General features: G+C 33.1%; 1 protein-coding gene across 1 annotated transcript in view; it reads right to left on the bottom strand.

The window, feature by feature from the left end:
* LOC143076178 (uncharacterized) overlaps positions 1-20,087 on the bottom strand; it is a 125,157-nt gene that overhangs the window by 17,535 nt on the left and 87,535 nt on the right. Inside the window, exons 35-45 of the mRNA XM_076251871.1 lie at positions 15,591-15,775; positions 14,915-15,271; positions 13,070-13,197; positions 11,386-11,646; positions 10,690-10,873; positions 9,667-9,909; positions 9,287-9,416; positions 6,423-6,607; positions 3,587-3,937; positions 1,450-1,577; positions 870-1,130 (exon numbers count right to left, since the gene is read on the bottom strand). Coding sequence (XP_076107986.1) covers positions 870-1,130; positions 1,450-1,577; positions 3,587-3,937; positions 6,423-6,607; positions 9,287-9,416; positions 9,667-9,909; positions 10,690-10,873; positions 11,386-11,646; positions 13,070-13,197; positions 14,915-15,271; positions 15,591-15,775 — 2,413 coding nt within the window. The remainder of the gene's footprint in view (positions 1-869; positions 1,131-1,449; positions 1,578-3,586; positions 3,938-6,422; positions 6,608-9,286; positions 9,417-9,666; positions 9,910-10,689; positions 10,874-11,385; positions 11,647-13,069; positions 13,198-14,914; positions 15,272-15,590; positions 15,776-20,087) is intronic.

Consider the following 20,087-nt stretch of genomic DNA (forward strand, 5'->3'; position numbering starts at 1 on the left):
TAATAAGATTAATGCAAGTCTATCTGTCCTATTCACTAGTTTAATGTATGAAATTTTGAGACAGAAAACTATTTCCATGTAAACAATATCAATACTGGACCCATTATCAAGCTCTTCACCAAATAATAAATCATTCACTAAAAAAGCTAGATGAAAATTTTCATTGTATATTCAGTCTTGTAAAATTAATAAATTTTCTACAAAAGAAAAGCTGATAAAAAATGCTTACACTTATCAAGCTGCAGGCTGCAGACCAAATATAAAATCATTCTCTATCATAGAAGCAAATAAAAGCTTGACAAAAATTCTCCTTGAACAGGGAGTGTTCTAAAAATTTCAATTTATTTGCAAACAGGAATTGGCTGCACAGGTAATGTAAAAATTGCTAACACAGTACAATTAGTATAACAATCTTAAATCAAATATAAAATCTTGCCCTCCATAGAAGCTAAGAAAAACTTGACAAAAGTTTTGAACCCAAGAAAGACAGAGTGGAGTGGTTATTAAACATGCTTTTGTCTTTGACAAGCAGGTAATTATATAAACAGACTTTATATGGAAAAGCAAAAAAAGGTTTAAACTTTTTAAGTTGTAATTTATTATCTTAAAATTCAAAATGTAGACTTGATAGAAAGTTATGCAGATTTTAATATTATACATTAAGAAAATGTCATGTTTTTTTTTTAATTTATTACCATTTCCTCCAAATGATCAGATTAATTGCATATGGCATATGAATTAATTTTCTGTTGTTAAAGAAGGAACATATTAAAACTCTAGCATTGAAAATAAGAGATTCTACACATACTTCTTGATTTGTAGTGCAAATATTTCAGGTTACATTTTCTCCATTTTGTAGATCCACCTACCCTATCTCCAAATTCTCTAAAGCAGACCCTAACATATTCTCCAAACAAGTCCTGCATACTGTCACTCAGCCAGCCTTTATACTTATCCTGTAAAGCCTGTGGCAGGTCCCAGTGATATAATGTCACCATTGGGATGATTCCTGCTTCCAAAAGACCATCTATTAAGTTGTTGTAGTACTGAATACCAAGTTTGTTTATTGTTTTGGTGGTGCCATCTGGTAAAATTCTGGGCCAAGAGATTGAGAATCTGTAATGGGTGAGCTAAAATTGGAATGTAACATTGATTATTATAATAGAGATTTGAATCCATTGATATTACTATGTCAATGCCAATATATTTTTTACAGAGATTTTAAGAAGAAAAGACTGACACATATTCATGAAATAGTTTCAGAATTGGCTTTTCTTTGATGTTTTATCTACATACATTGTGTTCTTAAACACTGATATTTATTTTGTAATATTCAAAATCATAATTAGGTATAAACAAATATTAAATTTAAAGTTCCAATATCTAAGAAAAAAAATGCCTTTATTATGTTTATCAATCAATGTTTGTGTTCAATAAAAGTTTACAAACCTTCAAATCTTTCATCAACTTGATATCTTCATGATATTTATGATAACTATCACAAGCTATATCTCCTGTATCATTGTTGTCTATTTTACCCTCATGCGAATAAGTATCCCATATACCTAGTCCTTTACCTGAAATAAAGTATATGTCATTATTTGCTATTGTGTGAGATACTTAGTGCAAGAAATGATAAAAAATAGTACATCTTTTACCGTATAGAGGGTTATTTTCGCAGGGTGTAAATTTTCACTTATTTTCGCCAATAGAACAAAATCTCCAAAATAATTTCCACTCATTTAAAAGTGCACATGCAAAGGTATTGACAAAAACATTGGATCCGCCAAAATAATAAACGCCAAAATATTTTGTATACCTTATTCAATGAAAATTGCAAAATTATACACCCGCGAAAATAACCCGCTATATGGTATTTGACACTGTTACATTGGCAAACAGTCAACATTATGTAGGAAAGAACATGGCATTGAACTACAGCTGTCAGTAACTGCAAGTTCTTAATGTCTTTTTGTTGTCAGGATGTACAAGTGCCAGTGCACCTCCACTTTGTGTTTTTGTTAGATGTATTTCTGTCTGTATTCATCTGTGATCTGATGAGTTGAGCCTTTTTCAACTTATTATTATAGTTTGCTTAAACGACAGTTTCTGATATTTAAAGTGACGTCATTCCACTTGTCACACTGGGCCATGATCTGTAAATCAATTTCATGCAGATAATTCTCAAACTGGTTTATAGGAAACAACTACAATAAAATTGAGAATGGAAATGGGGAATGTGTCAATGAGACAACAACCCGACCATAGAACAGACAACAGTAGAAGGTCACCAACAGGTCTTCAATGCAGTGGTGTCCTTAAGCTGGCCCCTAAACAAAAATATATACTAGATTAGTGATAATGAACACCATACTAAACTCCAAATTGTACACAAGAAACTAAAATTAAAAATAATACAAGACTAACAAAGGCCAGAGGCTCCTGACTTGGGGCAGGCACAAAAATGCTGCGGGGTTAAGCATGTTTATGAGATCTCAACCCTCCCCCTATACCTCTAGCCAATGTAGAAAAGTAAACGCATAAAAATATGCACATTAACATTCAGTTCAAGAGAAGTCTGAGTCTGATGTCAGAAGATATATTCAAACAAACTTGATTTTGTTTGAATACATCCATCCACATAAGGAAAAAGAACACACAAAGTTTCCATCATGTTTAGCCAGGCCTAGTCTTTTTATTATAAAAATTTACCAGGGATGATAAAGATAACTAGAGGCTCTAAAGAGCCTGTGTCGCTCACCTTGGTCTATGTGAATATTAAACAAAGGACACAGATGGATTCATGACAAAATTGTGTTTTGGTGATGGTGATGTGTTTGTAGATCTTAATTTACTGAACATTCTTGCTGCTTACAATTATTTCAGTCTATAATAAACTTGGCCAAGTAGTTACAGTGGATAAAGTTAGTAAAAATTTACAAATTTTATGAAAATTGTAAAAAATTGACTATAAAGGGCAATAGAGGGTCAATTGACCATTTTTGTCATGTTGACTTATTTTTAGGTCTTACTTTACTGTGCATTATTGCTGTTTATAGTTTATCTCTATCTATAATAATATTCAAGAAAATAACCAAAAACAGCAAAATTTCTTTAAAATTACCAATTCAGGGGCAGCAACCTAACAACAGGTTGTTCGATTCATCTAAAAATTTCAGGGCCCATAGATCTTGACATGATAAACAATTTTACTTTGTCAGATTTGCTCTTATTGCTTTGGTTGCAGAGATATAAGCCCAAATCTACATTTTACCCCTATGTTCTATTTTTAACAATGGCGGCCATCTTGGTTGGTTGGCCGGTTCACCGGACACATTTTTTATACTAATGAGGATTGTGGCCAAGTTTTTTTAAACTAGTGATGATTGTGGCCAAGTTTGGTTTAATTTGGCCCAGTAGTTTCAGAGGAGAAGATTTTTGTAAAAGTTTACAGACGCCGGATGCCAAGTGAGGAGAAAAGCTCACTTGGCCCCTGTGGTCCAGGTGAGCTAAAAAGACAATTAAGGTACAATGTCCACCTTTGTGTCATAAAAAGGCTTAAACTTGAACTTAATAGTAAAACTACCATCTAAATTCCAAGCTCCTTCTACTTGGTAAGAAGCTGTGGCTGAACTCCAGGCGAAACCCTTCGGGAAAGTTCCATAATAGAAATCATCCATCATTGGTAGACTGTTAGGGTCTCTTGGACGTGAAATTGTAGTATATGGAGGTCTATCATCAGGTTTGAAAAAGCCATTATCTGTTATCAAATCTCTAAAAAATCTAGCAGATGCTTTTGGTATTCTTGGTCTCTCTGGGTCACTGAAGTTGACATAATGAAGTCCAAATCTTTCTGAATAACCTTCCTTCCATTCCAAGTTATCCATCAAGGACCAAGCAGTATACCCTCTAACATCAACATTATCCAATCTAATTGCTAAAATAAAGATATGAAAAATATTTCTTCAAATATTCAGCTGTCAACAGGTACAGTTCAAAGGACTGTTTTTGTTATGATTGCTATGAAAGTAATTAAAAAGAACACTATAAGACTTTGTAATATGATTTAAAGATGTAGGTTGAAAATGTAAATTAGTCCAGGCATAAATTGTGTGACTAATAAACAGCTGCGCCATGAGTGCATGATACACCCGTTGTCTTGTGAAAAAAAACCATAATAAATGTTTTTGGATTAACACAGAGGTTGTACAGGAATTTATGCTAAGTTACATATCCTGACTCATTCCTTATTCCTGCTCAATAGGAAGATATATAAGAGACAGAAAAAAATGCTCACAACATGTTTTATATGTTTTTTACCATTGTGTTCAAAATTCAATAACTGACAAAAATTAAATAAAGAATCATCACGAAAAAGTATACCGATCTTTAGATTAATATAACTATATAAGAAGTGTTTAAAGTTTTAAGCAATAATCATAAATGGTTTTTGAGATATGGCGACATAAAATTTTTGAGATATGGCGACATAAAACTCAAAAAGTTTTAATCTTATCTTATTTTCACCAAAAAGTATATAGATATCATCATAAGAATTTAAACAACTATCTTAGGTTTCGTGAAATTTGGATAAGTCGTTCTCAAGTTATGGTGCAACGTATTTACACCAGACAGACAGATGGACAAACAGACAAATTTTGATGGGCGTATAAAAACTCTTATAAGAGGAGCTTAATAAAGGTTTCTATCAAGAATTATACATAATACTTGAAAAAGGTCAATATATCTGGTAAAATCTACAAATAACAAATAAATTATGTAAACAAGAGTGCACACGCTGAAATGTCTCGCCTTCTATACTTATCATTGATATTATGTTGATAGTCCTAAGTATAAAGCTAAGCTTTAATACAATTGTCACATAAACTTAACTTTAACCAAGATAACTAAACAAAGACCAATGAACCTTGAAAATGAGGTCAAGGTCAGACGAACCATGCCAGGCAGACATGTACAGCTAACAATGCTTCTATACAACATATATAGTTGACTTATTACTTATAGTTTAAGAAAAATAGACCAAAACACAAAAACTTAACACTGTGCAATGAACCGTGAAAATGAGGTCACAGTCAAATAAAACTTGCGCGACTGACATAAAGATCCTAAAATATTTCCATACACCAAATATAGATGACCTATGGCATATAGTATTAGATAAAACGACCAAAACTCAAAAACTTAACTTTGACCACTGAACCATGAAAATGAGGTCAAGGTCACATGACATCTGCCCGCAAGATAGGTACACCTTACTATCATTCCATAAAACAAATATAGACGACCTATTGCATATAGTATGAGAAAAACAGACCAAAACACAAAAATTTAACTATAACCACTGAACCATGAAAATGAGGTCAAGGTCAGATGACACCTGCCAGCTGGACATGTACACCTTACAGTCCTTCCATACACCGAATATACTAGCCCTATTGCTTGTAGTATCTGAAATATGGACTTGACCACCAAAACTTAACCTTGTTCACTGATCCATGAAATGAGGTCGAGGTCAAGTGAAAACTGTCTGACAGACATGAGGACCTTTCAAGGTACGCACATATCAAATATAGTTATCCTATTACTTATAATAAGAGAGAATTCAACATTACAAAAAATCTGAACTTTTTTTTAAAGTGGTCACTGAACCATGAAAATGAGGTCAAGGACATTGGACATGTGACTGACGGAAACTTCGTAACATGAGGCATCTATATACAAAGTATGAAGCATCCAGGTCTTCCACCTTCTAAAATATAAAGCTTTTAAGAAGTTAGCTAACACCGCCGCCGTAGCCGCCGCCGCCGGATCACTATCCCTATGTCGAGTTTTCTGCAACAAAAGTTGCAGGCTCGACAAAAATTCAAAACTATTAAATACAAAATACTTATTATCACAAGATCTTTTCTAGATTCTTGTTTTTGTAAACTTTTGAATTATTTTTTTTATAATTCTTTATTTGGTATTTCTTCATCTCATACAATATTTATATGCATTTTTTCTATCAAAGAAGAATACAATATTTTGAATTATTGTTTAATAATTATGAAATTCCAAATCAGATCAAATTTGTCAAAATTGAAAAGGGAGTCTTCAAAGGGGAAAAAAGCATTGTGAATCAAAAAGGTTTTTCCGAACATTTTGATTTTTATAAAGTTGAACAACATGCAAGATAGATATTAGCCTTATTGTATATACTACAAACAAAAGAATGTTTACTCATTCATTTACATTCTGAAGCCAGATACGACTGTTTTGGGGTATATAACAAAAGTTTTCATTTGATGTTTAAACCAAAATGTCTAAAATTTGATACAAGAACAGCCAAGGAACTGGATATTTATGAGAATTAGAATCCCATAAAATAGTAAGAAATCAATAATATATCAAATATGTCTTACCTTTCAAGATATTATTTATATAATGTTTATAATAATATATTCTGTGATCATCTTGAAGACTGCCATTTTTGTCTGACACTCCATTTTCAGTGATATAAATAGGAGCATGGCCATACTTGTTCCTGATCCAGGTCAAAGCTTTCCTTATACCCCAAGGGGTGATCTTCAACCATGAAGATCCAGATCTAAAATACACATGAAAAAATCATTAAATTGTTGGATTCTCATTTGATATATAGTACTGTTCCTTAGGTACTGTGAACCATGAATTTAAGAGTTAACTAAATACAAATTTTGTATTGGTTTACATTAAGTATTATTATTCAAAACAGAAAAAAACAAGAATGTGTCCAAAGTACACAGATGCCCCAATCGCATTATCATTTTCCATGTTCAATGGACCGTGAAATTGGGTAAAAAAATCTAATTTGGCCTTAAAAGTAAAATGATCAACTAATAAGGAACATGTGTACTAGTCTAAGTTTCAAGTTGATTGGACTTTAACTTCATCAAAAACTACCTTGACCTAAAACTTTAACCTGAAACTCACACATTTAATTTCTATGTTCAGTGGACCATGAAAATGGTGTCAAAAGTCTAATTTGATTAAAAAATATGAAAGATCATATCATAAGAAACATGTGTACTAAGTTTCAAGTTGATTGGACTTCAGCTTCATCAAAAACTACCTTGACCAAAAACTTTAACCTGAAACTCACACTTTTAATTTCTATGTTCAGTGGACCATGAAAATGGTGTCAAAAGTCTAATTTTGTTTTAAATAAAGAAAGATCATATCATAAGGAACATGTGTACTAAGTTTTAAGTTGATTGGACTTCAGCTTCATCAAAAACTACCTAGACCAAAAACTTTAACCTGAAGTGGGACGAACGGACGGACAGACGAACGAACGGATGGACGGACAGACAGAAGGATGCACAGACGGAAGGATGCACAGACCAGAAAACATAATGCCCCACCTATGATAGTAGAGGTGGGGCATAATAAGTTTCAACAGCTGCAGGCATGTATTAAACAGTTTTCCCTAAAATCACAAAGTTGGTACCAACAAAAATACATGAATTCACAGTATTTAAACTAACAAACATTTGAAATATGAATTTTATAAAAGTAGAAGTTATCTCATATTTGTAATGAAATTGAACACACATATTGATATTTAGCAAGTGAAAAATATCTCCCATTCAAACATGGAAGGTTATTTTTATCTCCCTTTATCCTATAAAAGGGACATCATTTATCATGAAAAACAAGAGTGCACACGCTGAAATGTCTCGCCTTCTTTACTAATCATTGATATTATGTCGATAGTCTAATATATAAAACTTTATTACAACTGTCACATAAACTTAACACTAACCAAGAAAACTAAACATTGACCAATGAACCATGCCAGGCAGGCATGCACAGCTAACAATTCTTCCATACAACAAATATAGTTGACCTATTGCTTATAGTTTAAGAAAAACAGACCAAAACACAAAAACTTAACACTGAGCAATGAACCGTAAAAATGAGGTTTAGGTCAAATAAAACCTGCACGGCTGACATATAGATCATGAAATATTTCCATACACCCAATATTGGTTAACCTATTGCATATAGTATTAGAAAAAAAGTCCAAAACTAAAAAATCTAACTTTGACCGCTGATCCATCAAAATGAGGTCAAGGTCAGATGACACCTGCCAGCTAGACATTAACACCTTAAAATCATTCCATACACCATATATAGTAGACCTATTGCATACAGTATAAGAAAAACAGACCAAAACACAAAAACTTAACTATAACCACTGAACCATAAAAATGAGGTCAAGATCAGATGCCACCTAACAGTTGGACACATACATCACACAGTCCTTCCATACACCAAATTTACAAGACCTATTGCTTATAGTATCTGAGATATGGACTTGACCACCAAAACTTAACCTTGTTCACTGATCCATGAAATGAGGTCAAGTGAAAACTGTCTGACGGGCATGAGGACCTTGCAAGGTAATATACCAAATATAGTTATCCTGTTGCTTATAAAAAGAGAGAATTTAAAATTACAAAAAATCTTTTTTTTCAAGTAGTCACTGAACCATGAAAATGAGGTCAAGGACATTGGGCATGTGACTGACGGAAACTTCGTAACATGAGGCATCCATATACAAAGTATGAAGCATCCAGGTCATCCACCTTCTAAAATATAAAGCTTTAAAGAAGTTAGCTAACACCGCACTCCGTAGCTGTCACTGCCAGATCACTAACCCTATGTCGAGCTTTCTGCAACAAAAGTTGCAGGCTCGACAAAAAATGAATGCTTGTATAAAGTACACCCTATATATACTTCAAATAACAGTAAAATAATGCTTTCCAAAAAATTTCACCAATGCAAATTTTTCTTCTTCTAAAAACTGGACATTTTACCAAAATGAAATAGTTAAGCTTTGAAGCCCAAAACATTCATGGCCTTGATATAATTAACCATTAATGTAAAAAGAAAATTGATTTCGTATCCAATGTAACTTTCTAGCAATTGAAAATCGCATACCATTAAAATAACCTAAGAAAAATGCATGTGATCGTGTGTAAAGACATGGAATGCATGTGTGTAAAAGTAGTGTAATCGGCTAAAAAAGTGTGCATTATACATGAAAAGAATGTAAATTGTAACTATGGCAAGTAATTTAATTCGTTCATATCCTTTAGATTCTCTCTATATATCTTAAAATACAAACTTTTGCTATTGACTCTTTGAAGTAGACTAAATTCTTCTTCTATGAGCTATATGTAAATGAACTAGTTGAATTATATATGTATAATATGCATCTAAGACTACAATAAAAGCATACCCTAGCCATGATGGATCCTTAGTAAAAGTCAAATCTGTGTCATCATAGTAGTTTAGATCATAGGTTGGATTAGCTTTGTGTGTGACCACATTGGAGGTATAAAAGTTCAATCCGATGAAGTCGGCTGTGCCTATCAATAACAATAAAAACATGTTTGAAATTTATTAGTTAAACAAGGATTTTAGCAGTGATTATTAATTTAAATAGGTTGAACTACTTTCATATTTATAAGCTTAATGCACTATTATGTATGATCTTGTAGCCTTATTTAAAAATGATGTAAATTTTTTGCTTCATATTCCAGATATGCTTTATTAAGTTCATAACAAATTAAAAGTTGATATCTCTGTGATTTCTTTGAGAGAATTTAAGAAATATACCTTTTATGAAGCTTTTCTCATAGCTGCTGAAACTAGGGAGGCGGCTTTCATTCAAATTCTGATGGCGACTATGGCTTCCAATTTTGTCCCTCATCACCTTTGGATAATCTCCAGTTAGGAATATTGGATCTCCAAACCATCCAAAGAAGAAGTCATTTCCAATGTCTGAGGCTTCAAGGTCACGGGGGTTAGACATGTTCTTTGGTTCATGCCAATCAAAGTTCATTGTGATCCCAATCTTTCCTGACAAGACAATTATTTAACAGTTAGAATAAAGAGTATATCATATTTCTTAACAATTTTATTATATAACTAATCATATACTACAACTTGAGAAAAATGTTTGTTCCCTCTTGAAGAACTTTGAAACATCCTCAATGACTCGAGTTGTTGTTAGTTGGCAGACTATTAGTACAATTTTCCAAGATAAAACTGTTTTCAGATAGTGTTTGGCAGGCTAAAAATAAATTTTTACTTTGGAATTCGTTTTAGTATGGTAGAATGTATTTTTGAAGTTATTCAATAGAGGATAAAGAAAACTCTTATACTTTAATCAAACAATGAATAAAATTGTGCATTTGAAGCCTCTTGAAAAAAAAAAATCAGTATAATTGAATCTTTTTTGTCAGATTAAGTCTGAATAATTAAATGATGTTAATAATGGTGACCTATATGTGAATATGCTTAATTTACTATCCCTCTTTTAATGTATTTAAATACCTATATTTTTTTTACACATTGACATAAACAATTTGACCAGCAAGTCACAATTCATGAATTTAAATCTGTCTGTAAAGTGAGTGCTGGCTAAAGTCCAAAATGCTTGGTTGTTCTAAAATTTCAGAGTGCAAATATTCTTCATGGTTACCTCAGTTTTCTGAGTTCATAGAAAAAATTTACTTCAATAGCTAATGAAATAGATAGTCCTTTAATATTTATTCCTTGTCGTATAGCTATGAAACAATTATTTAAAAAACACTGAAAAAATAATATTCTTTGCCTGAATCTCAATCATGTCAATACCTTGTTGTTTTGCTCTAAACTCTTCATGATATATATGGTAAGCTTTAGCATGTCCTTTAATTAAGTTGTGAGCAGCAATGTATGTTGTTGTCCCTGGGCCTGGTATTCCAGGAGCCTTACCCCCATTGCCATATCCTTGTGTTGATACTACCCATGGTTCATTCAGTGTTATCCATAACTTAACCTTAAAGACAAAAAGAATAAACTGTTGACACAGAGATATGTATCACATGTTTGTTATTTTGATAATATAATGCAAATGATAAAATCAAAATAATAATACTGCCATGTTAAAGACCTTTCTTTGACCTATAAAGGTTTTTCTTTTTCAAATTGTGACTTGGATGGAGAGTTTTCTCATTTGCACTTATACCACATCTTCTTACATGTATATCTTATTTAATATGTAAAAGTTTCAAAGACAATGAACCATGACTGATGAGACAAGGCCACATGTTCTTCTAGAAAATAAGATATGCCAATGATATAACAACTATACACCAAATATCATTGGCTTGATATTAGTTTTTCATCTTAACCCAATCACAAACTTGATCATGTAAACTACATGTACTATGCATAGTTATTGATACTTATGTTGCAAAGCCAAATAATCTATATGTTGTTCCCCTTTTAGCCAATTGATGTAGTGAAAGGGCAATATATAATCTTGTATGCTGTGCACAAAGTACTTACCCTATCCCCAAACTCCGTAAAACAAATTCTTGCATACTCAGCAAACAAATCTGATGTGGTCTCATTCAGCCATCCGCCATAATTGTCTTGTAAAGCTTGTGGTTCATCCCAATGGAATAAAGTCACCATTGGTTCAATCCCAGCATCCTTCAAACTGTCTATCAAATTATTGTAGTATTTGATTCCTAATGGATTGATATATTTTGTGGTTCCATCTGGTAATATTCTGGGCCAAGAAATAGAGAATCTGTAGTGGGTGACCTGTAATATTGATGTATATTTTAAATATATAAAATACAAAAAAAATTGATAGGTCATTACAATCATCATCATCACAATAATAAGTCGCATCTTAAATTGCATTGTCAATATTCTATTACAACATGTGCAGCAACAGTATTAATCTACATAACCTACATGTATATGATAATTTTTCTGTTGTGTATATTTCATCTGGTTAAAGATTGTAGTAGCAACTAATTGTTTAATAACATAATTTTTTTTCCATGAAAATCAATAGCATGTAAGTTTACATGCTATTAATTTAATAACATAATCTGTACACACACACATTTGAGTCTTGATAAACATTAACTAGACTGTAAGTTTATGGCTATTAATAATTCATTAATTTTAGGTATAATGATCATAAGTTTTTTTTATATCAGTCTTACAATAAAACAACAGGTTACATTTGATGTTGTGTATAGTATATATACCCCCTGTTTATAAGACATTAACAAAATCTTCATGCTCAAAGGGTATTATAAAACTAAAGTATTGTCAATCATGAAGAGATTGCCTGGCAGTTTGGAAAATAACATGGTACAACTCACTATATAAAGTTCCTTGCATATCAAAATGTTCTTAAAATTAAGTAATATAAAGCTTAGAATTATGAAACACAAGTTTTAGACATACATATAGACAAAAATTCAAATAGACAATCAAACAGTTAGAGACAAGTTGAAAACAGTGTACCACCAACTCTGTCAGTTGGCCTTTAAATAAATCAAAGGGCATTGATCAAATTTTAGGCTGGTCATATTAGCAACATTCAATTTTGGTTTCATTTAACCCTTTCAACGCTATACACTGCATATGCCGTGATGACATACGCCGTCCGCCACTGCTATTCGCGGCATATGCGGCGATGACAACGGATATTTCATAAGGACTCTTAAACCATTCGGTTTTCATTCAGGTCCTCTCTAATTTTTCCTTGTATGAACGAGGATATACAAGGTCTCATGCATTTGCGCTTGAAATCCCGACAATTTTTATTGTAAAATCATGCAGTAGAAGGAAAATAAAAACAAATATTTTGACAAATGCAAATGGCGGAAATCGGAAACGAAGCTGTAAATATGGAAATATTTCAGCATTTCTATGGCGAAACTGACAACGAGGATTACAGTTCATACTCTCCTGAGGATTTGTCATGCAATAACTTGCTCTGTATCTCTTATAATAAAAAAAATACAGCAGTCTGAAAAGGAATATACTGTTCTAATGAATGAACATAAAAAAAATGCAGCAGCAGCAGCAATTTTTCTATTTTTTTGTGTAGCGTTGAAAGGGTTAATTGTTTTATTTCACTCACCAAATATTTAGCAAGAGCATTGAGATGATGTTAAATAAAAACAAATTTAAGACCAAATAAATTTAGATTTTTTTTAATTACCTTCATGTCCGACATAATCTTAATATCCTCGTGATATTTATGGTAGCTGTCACATGCAACATCACCAGTATCATTGCCATATATTTTACCTTGATGAGAGTATGTGTCCCAGATACCCAATCCTTTACCTGCAATCAAAATGAGTATCGTAAATATTTTTATTATTGCAATATCTTAAACTGTTTCAGAGTGATCAAATCTAAACTAGTTGTAATGTTTGAAAATAATATTAATATTTGTATTTATGACAATATTACAATTCAGAAACAAATGTACCAGTTAATGTTTTCAAGGGAAATATAATTGTCATTGACCATACACAATGAAGGAACCAAATACAGTAGACTCCGGCCAATCCGATACCCAAAATGACAGCTAAAAATATCCGATTACCCGATATATTCAATTAGACAGGTAAACTAATTGGGCTATAAATAGATCAAAGCATGTTTGTGTAAAATCTCTAAGCTAAAATCGTAATTGTTATAATTTTATTTCTTTAAATAATCAAATTTAAATTTATGAAAATAATCATGATTGATAAAATATTATTGCATAAAGTTAACGTTTTCCGAAGACTATTTATATTTAGGTCATGGTTCTAGAGACTTCTTCACAAATTTGTAAACAAACCAATATGGCGGCCATGACACATGGTTATCTTTGCTATGCACCTCTTGCACATGTGAAAAAATATTTAGAACTGACAAAAGTCAGATTTCTCTTGTCAAAAGGGATTTATATTTATATTGTAATAAATTATTCAGAAGGAGGTACATTCAGTTTTATAGATTATATTTCTCATTCTATGAGCATTTTGAGTTTAATCAAAATTCTCCCAACAGCAACGTACTTCAATCCCTTGTCAACTGAGTCTTGTATAATTTATAAATAAATTCAAACCATTTGAAGTAAAAGGGCATGTCATTCACATGTCAAAGGAAACCAATGAATAAAGACAACAATTTAATAAGAAAAAGATCCTTTTTATTTATTAAAAACAAAATCTTCTTGTCTGTAAGATTGTAAATTCGTAACTTCAGGGACCATTTCCTGTCAGAAAAACATTGAAAATATCCGATTGTACATGGTTTTTAACAAAATTACCTGAATATTCTTATCCGATTTGCCGATATATTCTTATATACAATATTCAATTACACGATGCAATTAACATTAAACATATAGGGAATGGTTTTGTGTTTTGAAAAAATATTACAATAGCCGATATATTCATTTAGCCGATATCCAATTAGGTGGAGTCTACTGTACAACAAAAATCCTTTGCTGACAGGGAAATGAATGATATATAAAAGAAATAGTGTTTGAATTGGTGGTATAGTTCTTGACATTAGATGAAAAGGTAAAAAGTTCAGAAGCAAGATCAAGACAGTCCCAAACCTTCCATAACTGATAACCTCTGCTACTTTGGATTCATTACTATTTGTTGGAAACCAATTTTCAAGGAATTTGTGGGAACAATGAATTAAAATGTTCAACAAAATACACAATTTTTTTAGGGGGTTGTATGCAGACTTTTGAAAAACAGCGAAATCAATTGTCCACAAAAATGCAAAATTTTCTCAATCCACTGTTCAAAATATGTGACAAATCTCAAATGACAAGTTTGCATGACTAAATTTTGCTGAAAAATTGAAAGATCAAAAGTCTAGCAAATGAGGAAATTCCTCAAACAATTCTATAACAGTATGTGCACAACTGCAAAATATGTGCAATCTGTAAAGTTTCAGGGGTCTGGTTTAAATGATTAGAGGTGTTGATTACACAAATTTGGTTCCTTACTCAAATATTGTATAAATATCTATCCCATTATTATATACCTACCGTCTTCATTCCAAGCACCCTCTACTTGGTAGGAAGCTGTGGCAGAACTCCAAGCAAAGTCATCAGGGAAGGTTCCATAGTAGAAATCATCAGACATAGGAAGATTATTGGGATCTCTGTGGTCACTAACTGCTTCAAATGGAGCCCGGGGTATTTCAAAATTTGGAAGGAAACCATTTGTTTCTATCAATTGTCTGAAAAATCTTGAAGATGCCTTTGGTATCCTTGGTCTTTCTGGGTCTGTGAAGTTAACATAGTAAAGCCCAAACCTCTCAGTGGTAGCTCTGTTCCACTCAAAGTTATCCATTAATGACCATGCTGTGTATCCCCTCACATCTACATCATCTATTCTGATTGCTAAATCAAAAGAAAACTGATTATCATATATTTCTATCCATTTTCTTTGTATACTTACTATTAAAGTAATTTGTTTAAATGCTTTTTCTTTTGGTTTGCATATCCTTGACAAGTTAATTTTCATCTGATTTTGCTTTTTTGAAGTGGAATTACTTGTAGACTATTTCCTTGATTTTCTTCCCACACTCATTTTTTTTATTTTCATTTTCTTTTACAAGTTGTAGTATGGTCCCTTTATTCTATTTTTTCAAGTAAAAAATACACGCATATAATGAAAGCATATTATCATCAAAAATGTATTCTATACTTGACGTTATACCTTTCAGCATACTGTTGATGTAATGTTTAAAGTAGAATATTCTGTGATCATCTTCTAAACTTCCATTTCTGTCTGACACACCATTTTCTGTGATATAGATGGGTACATTTCCATAATGATTCTTGGCCCAATTTAGGGCCTTCCGTAGTCCCCATGGTGTAAATTTCAACCAAGAAGATCCAGATCTAAAAAGATTACAACATTGAATTAAGGAAAACTGGGAAATTTCGAGATTTTATAACACAATCTAAATTCGCGTCGTTTTGAATTTGCAATTTCCCCCTGACCTATATAAATATGTTCATAAATCATTTAGAAAGTGAACAGCTTCACATGTATCGTAAATCAAGTGATAAAATCATTCAGAAATCTTTTGTTTTCGGTTCATTGATGTGAAAGGAAATTAAAAGCTGTATCATTTTTGGTTGTAAAAACACATACATATATACTCAATAACAATAATGAAAAACTAATTAACAATGAATTAAAATAAAACACTGGCAGCATAAATGATAATTTAAAATCGATCTTTTGATCTTATAAAATCTTTGTATTTTTAAAACTGATTGACAAGTGTCAATTACATATGTGTAACAGGTGTTGTATACATAACAATATCTGTAATGTATGTAGTGTCAGCTTGCTTGAGATGTTTACCATTAAATTAAAGTCATGATTTTTATCATTGCTTTTCCATTAGAAGCACAATAATGACAAACAATGTATGATTTAAGGTATAAATCTATCGTCTGCAAAATTAGAGTTATGCAGTGGTCCTCTGCAATTACTATCATATATATGTATATGTATAATGTATGGTCTTTATCTTATAAATAGAGTTTTCTTTGAAAGTTTCACGGTCATTTTATTTTCGCATTTCACTTTTAACCACGAAAATAGCAAAAATCAAACTGCCACGAAAATTTCCATTTACAGGAAACCCTTGAAGATCATACTAAGTATGTTGACCTCTAGATATCTTTTGGTTCTTGTGTTGCTGGGTTGCTGTCTCAAAGACATTAACACCTGCACCTCTACTTTGATTTAAACAGTAAATTTTATAAAATACAGCAGACAAACAATCACCAATTCAACAAATAATTTTCCACATTGTAAAAATCTTACCCAAGCCATGAATGATCTTTGTACTGGTCAATATCCCTATCTTACTCTTACCCTAGCCATGAGGGATCTTTGTACTGGTCAATATCCCTATCTTACTCTTACCCTAGCCATGAATGATCTTTGTACTGATCAATATCCCTATCTTACTCTTACCCAAGCCATGATGGATCTTTGTACTGATCAATATCCCTATCTTACTCTTACCCTAGCCATGATGGATCTTTGTACTGGTCAATATCCCTATCTTACTCTTACCCTAGCCATGATGGATCTTTGTACTGGTCAATATCCCTATCTTACTCTTACCCTAGCCATGATGGATCTTTGTACTGGTCAATCTCCCTATCTTACTCTAACCCAAGACATGAAGGATCTTTGTACTGGTCAATATCCCTATCTTTCTCTTACCCTAGCCATGATGGATCTTTGTACTGGTCAATATCCCTATCTTACTCTTACCCTAGCCATGATGGATCTTTGTACTTGTTAATATCCCTATCTTACTCTTACCCTAGCCATGATGGATCTTTGTACTGGTCAATATCCCTATCTTACTCTTACCCTAGCCATGAATGATCTTTGTACTGATCAATATCCCTATCTTACTCTTACCCTAGCCATGATGGATCTTTGTACTGGTCAATATCCCTATCTTACTCTTACCCTAGCCATGATGGATCTTTGTACTGGTCAATATCCCTATCTTACTCTTACCATAGCCATGATGGATCTTTGTGCTGGTTAATATCCCTATCTTACTCTTACCCTAGCCATGATGGATCTTTGTACTGGTCAATCTCCCTATCTTACTCTAACCCAAGACATGAAGGATCTTTGTACTGGTCAATATCCCTATCTTTCTCTTACCCTAGCCATGATGGATCTTTGTACTGGTCAATATCCCTATCTTACTCTTACCCTAGCCATGATGGATCTTTGTACTTGTTAATATCCCTATCTTACTCTTACCCTAGCCATGATGGATCTTTGTACTGGTCAATATCCCTATCTTACTCTTACCCTAGCCATGAATGATCTTTGTACTGATCAATATCCCTATCCTACTCTTACCCTAGCCATGAGGGATCTTTGTACTGGTCAATATCCCTATCTTACTCTTACCAAAGTCATGATGGATCTTTGTACTGGTCAATCTCCCTATCTTACTCTTACCATAGCCATGATGGATCTTTGTACTGGTCAATATCCCTATCATACTCTAACCCAAGACATGAAGGATCTTTGTACTGGTCAATATCCCTATCTTACTCTTACCCTAGCATGATGGATCTTTGTACTGGTCAATATCCCTATCTTACTCTTACCCTAGCCATGATGGATTTTTGTACTGGTTAATATCCCTATCTTACTCTTACCCTAGCCATGATGGATCTTTGTACTGGTCAATATCCCTATCTTACTCTTACCCTAGCCATGAGGGATCTTTGTACTGGTCAATATCCCTATCTTACTCTTACCCTAGCCATGATGGATCTTTGTACTGGTCAATATCCCTATCTTACTCTTACCCTAGCCATGATGGATCTTTGTACTGGTCAATATCCCTATCTTACTCTTACCCTAGCAATGAATGATCTTTGTACTGGTTAATGTCCCTATCTTACTCTTACCCTAGCCATGATTGATCTTTGTACTGGTCAATATCCCTATCTTACTCTTACCCTCGCCATGATGGATCTTTGTACTAGTCAATATCCCTATCTTACTCTTACCCTAGCCATGACTGATCTTTGTACTGGTTAATATCCCTATCTTACTCTTACCCTAGCCATGATGGATCTTTGTACTGGTCAATATCCCTATCTTACTCTAACCCAAGCCCTGAGGGATTTATGTACTGGTCAATATCCCTATCTTACTCTTACCCTAGCCATGATGGATTTTTGTACTGGTTAATATCCCTATCTTACTCTTACCCTAGCAATGAATGATCTTTGTACTGGTCAATATCCCTATCTTACTCTTACCCTAGCCATGACTGATCTTTGTACTGGTTAATATCCCTATCTTACTCTTACCCTAGCCATGATGGATCTTTGTACTGGTCAATATCCCTATCTTACTCTAACCCAAGCCCTGAGGGATTTATGTACTGGTCAATATCCCTATCTTACTCTTACCAAAGTCATGATTTATCTTTGTACTGGTCAATATCCCTATCTTACTCTTATCCAAGCCCTGAGGGATTTATGTACTGGTCAATATCCCTATCTTATTCTTACCCAAGTCATGATGGATTTTTGTACTGGTCAATATCTCTATCTTACTTCTTTCTCTTATCCTAGCCATGGTGGATTTTTGTACTGGTCAATATCCCTGTCTTACTATTACCCTAGCCATGACGTATTTTTGTACTGGTCAATATCCCTTCTTACTTCTTACTTTTATCCTAGCCATGATGGATTTTTGTGCTGGTTAATATCCATATCTTACTCTTACCCAAGCCATGATGGATTTTTGTACTGATCAATATCCCTATCTTACTCTTACCCAAGGCTTGAGGGATCTTTGTACTGGTCAATCTCCCTATCTTACTCTAACCCAAGACATGAAGGATCTTTGTACTGGTCAATATCCCTATCTTATTCTTACACTAGCCATGATGGATCTTTGTACTGGTCCATATCCCTATCTTACTCTTACCATAGCCATGATTGATCTTTGTACTGGTCAATATCCCTATCTTACTCTTACCATAGCCATGATGAATCTTTGTACTGGTCAATATCCCTATCTTACTCTTACCAAAGTCATGATTGATCTTTGTACTGGTCAATATCCCTATCTTACTTTTACCCTAGCCATGATGGATCTTTGTACTGGTCAATATCCCTATCTTACTCTAACCCAAGCCCTGAGGGATTTATGTACTGGTCAATATCCCTATGTTATTCTTACCCTAGCCATGATGGATCTTTGTACTGGTCAATATCCCTATCTTACTCTTATCCAAGCCCTGAGGGATTTATGTACTGGTCAATATCCCTATCTTATTCTTACCCAAGCCATGATGGATTTTTGTACTGGTCAATATCTCTATCTTACTTCTTTCTCTTATCCTAGCCATGGTGGATTTTTGTACTGGTCAATATCCCTGTCTTACTATTACCCTAGCCATGATGGATTTTTGTACTGGTCAATATCCCTTCTTACTTCTTACTTTTATCCTAGCCATGATGGATTTTTGTGCTGGTTAATACCCATATCTTACTCTTACCCAAGCCATGATGGATTTTTGTACTGATCAATATCCCTATCTTACTCTTACCCAAGGCTTGAGGGATCTTTGTACTGGTCAATATCCCCATCTTTCTCTTACCCTAGCCATGATGGATCTTTGTACTGGTCAAT

The sequence above is a fragment of the Mytilus galloprovincialis genome, chromosome 5 (genome assembly GCF_965363235.1).
Source record: "Mytilus galloprovincialis chromosome 5, xbMytGall1.hap1.1, whole genome shotgun sequence".
Lineage (NCBI taxonomy): Eukaryota > Metazoa > Mollusca > Bivalvia > Mytilida > Mytilidae > Mytilus > Mytilus galloprovincialis.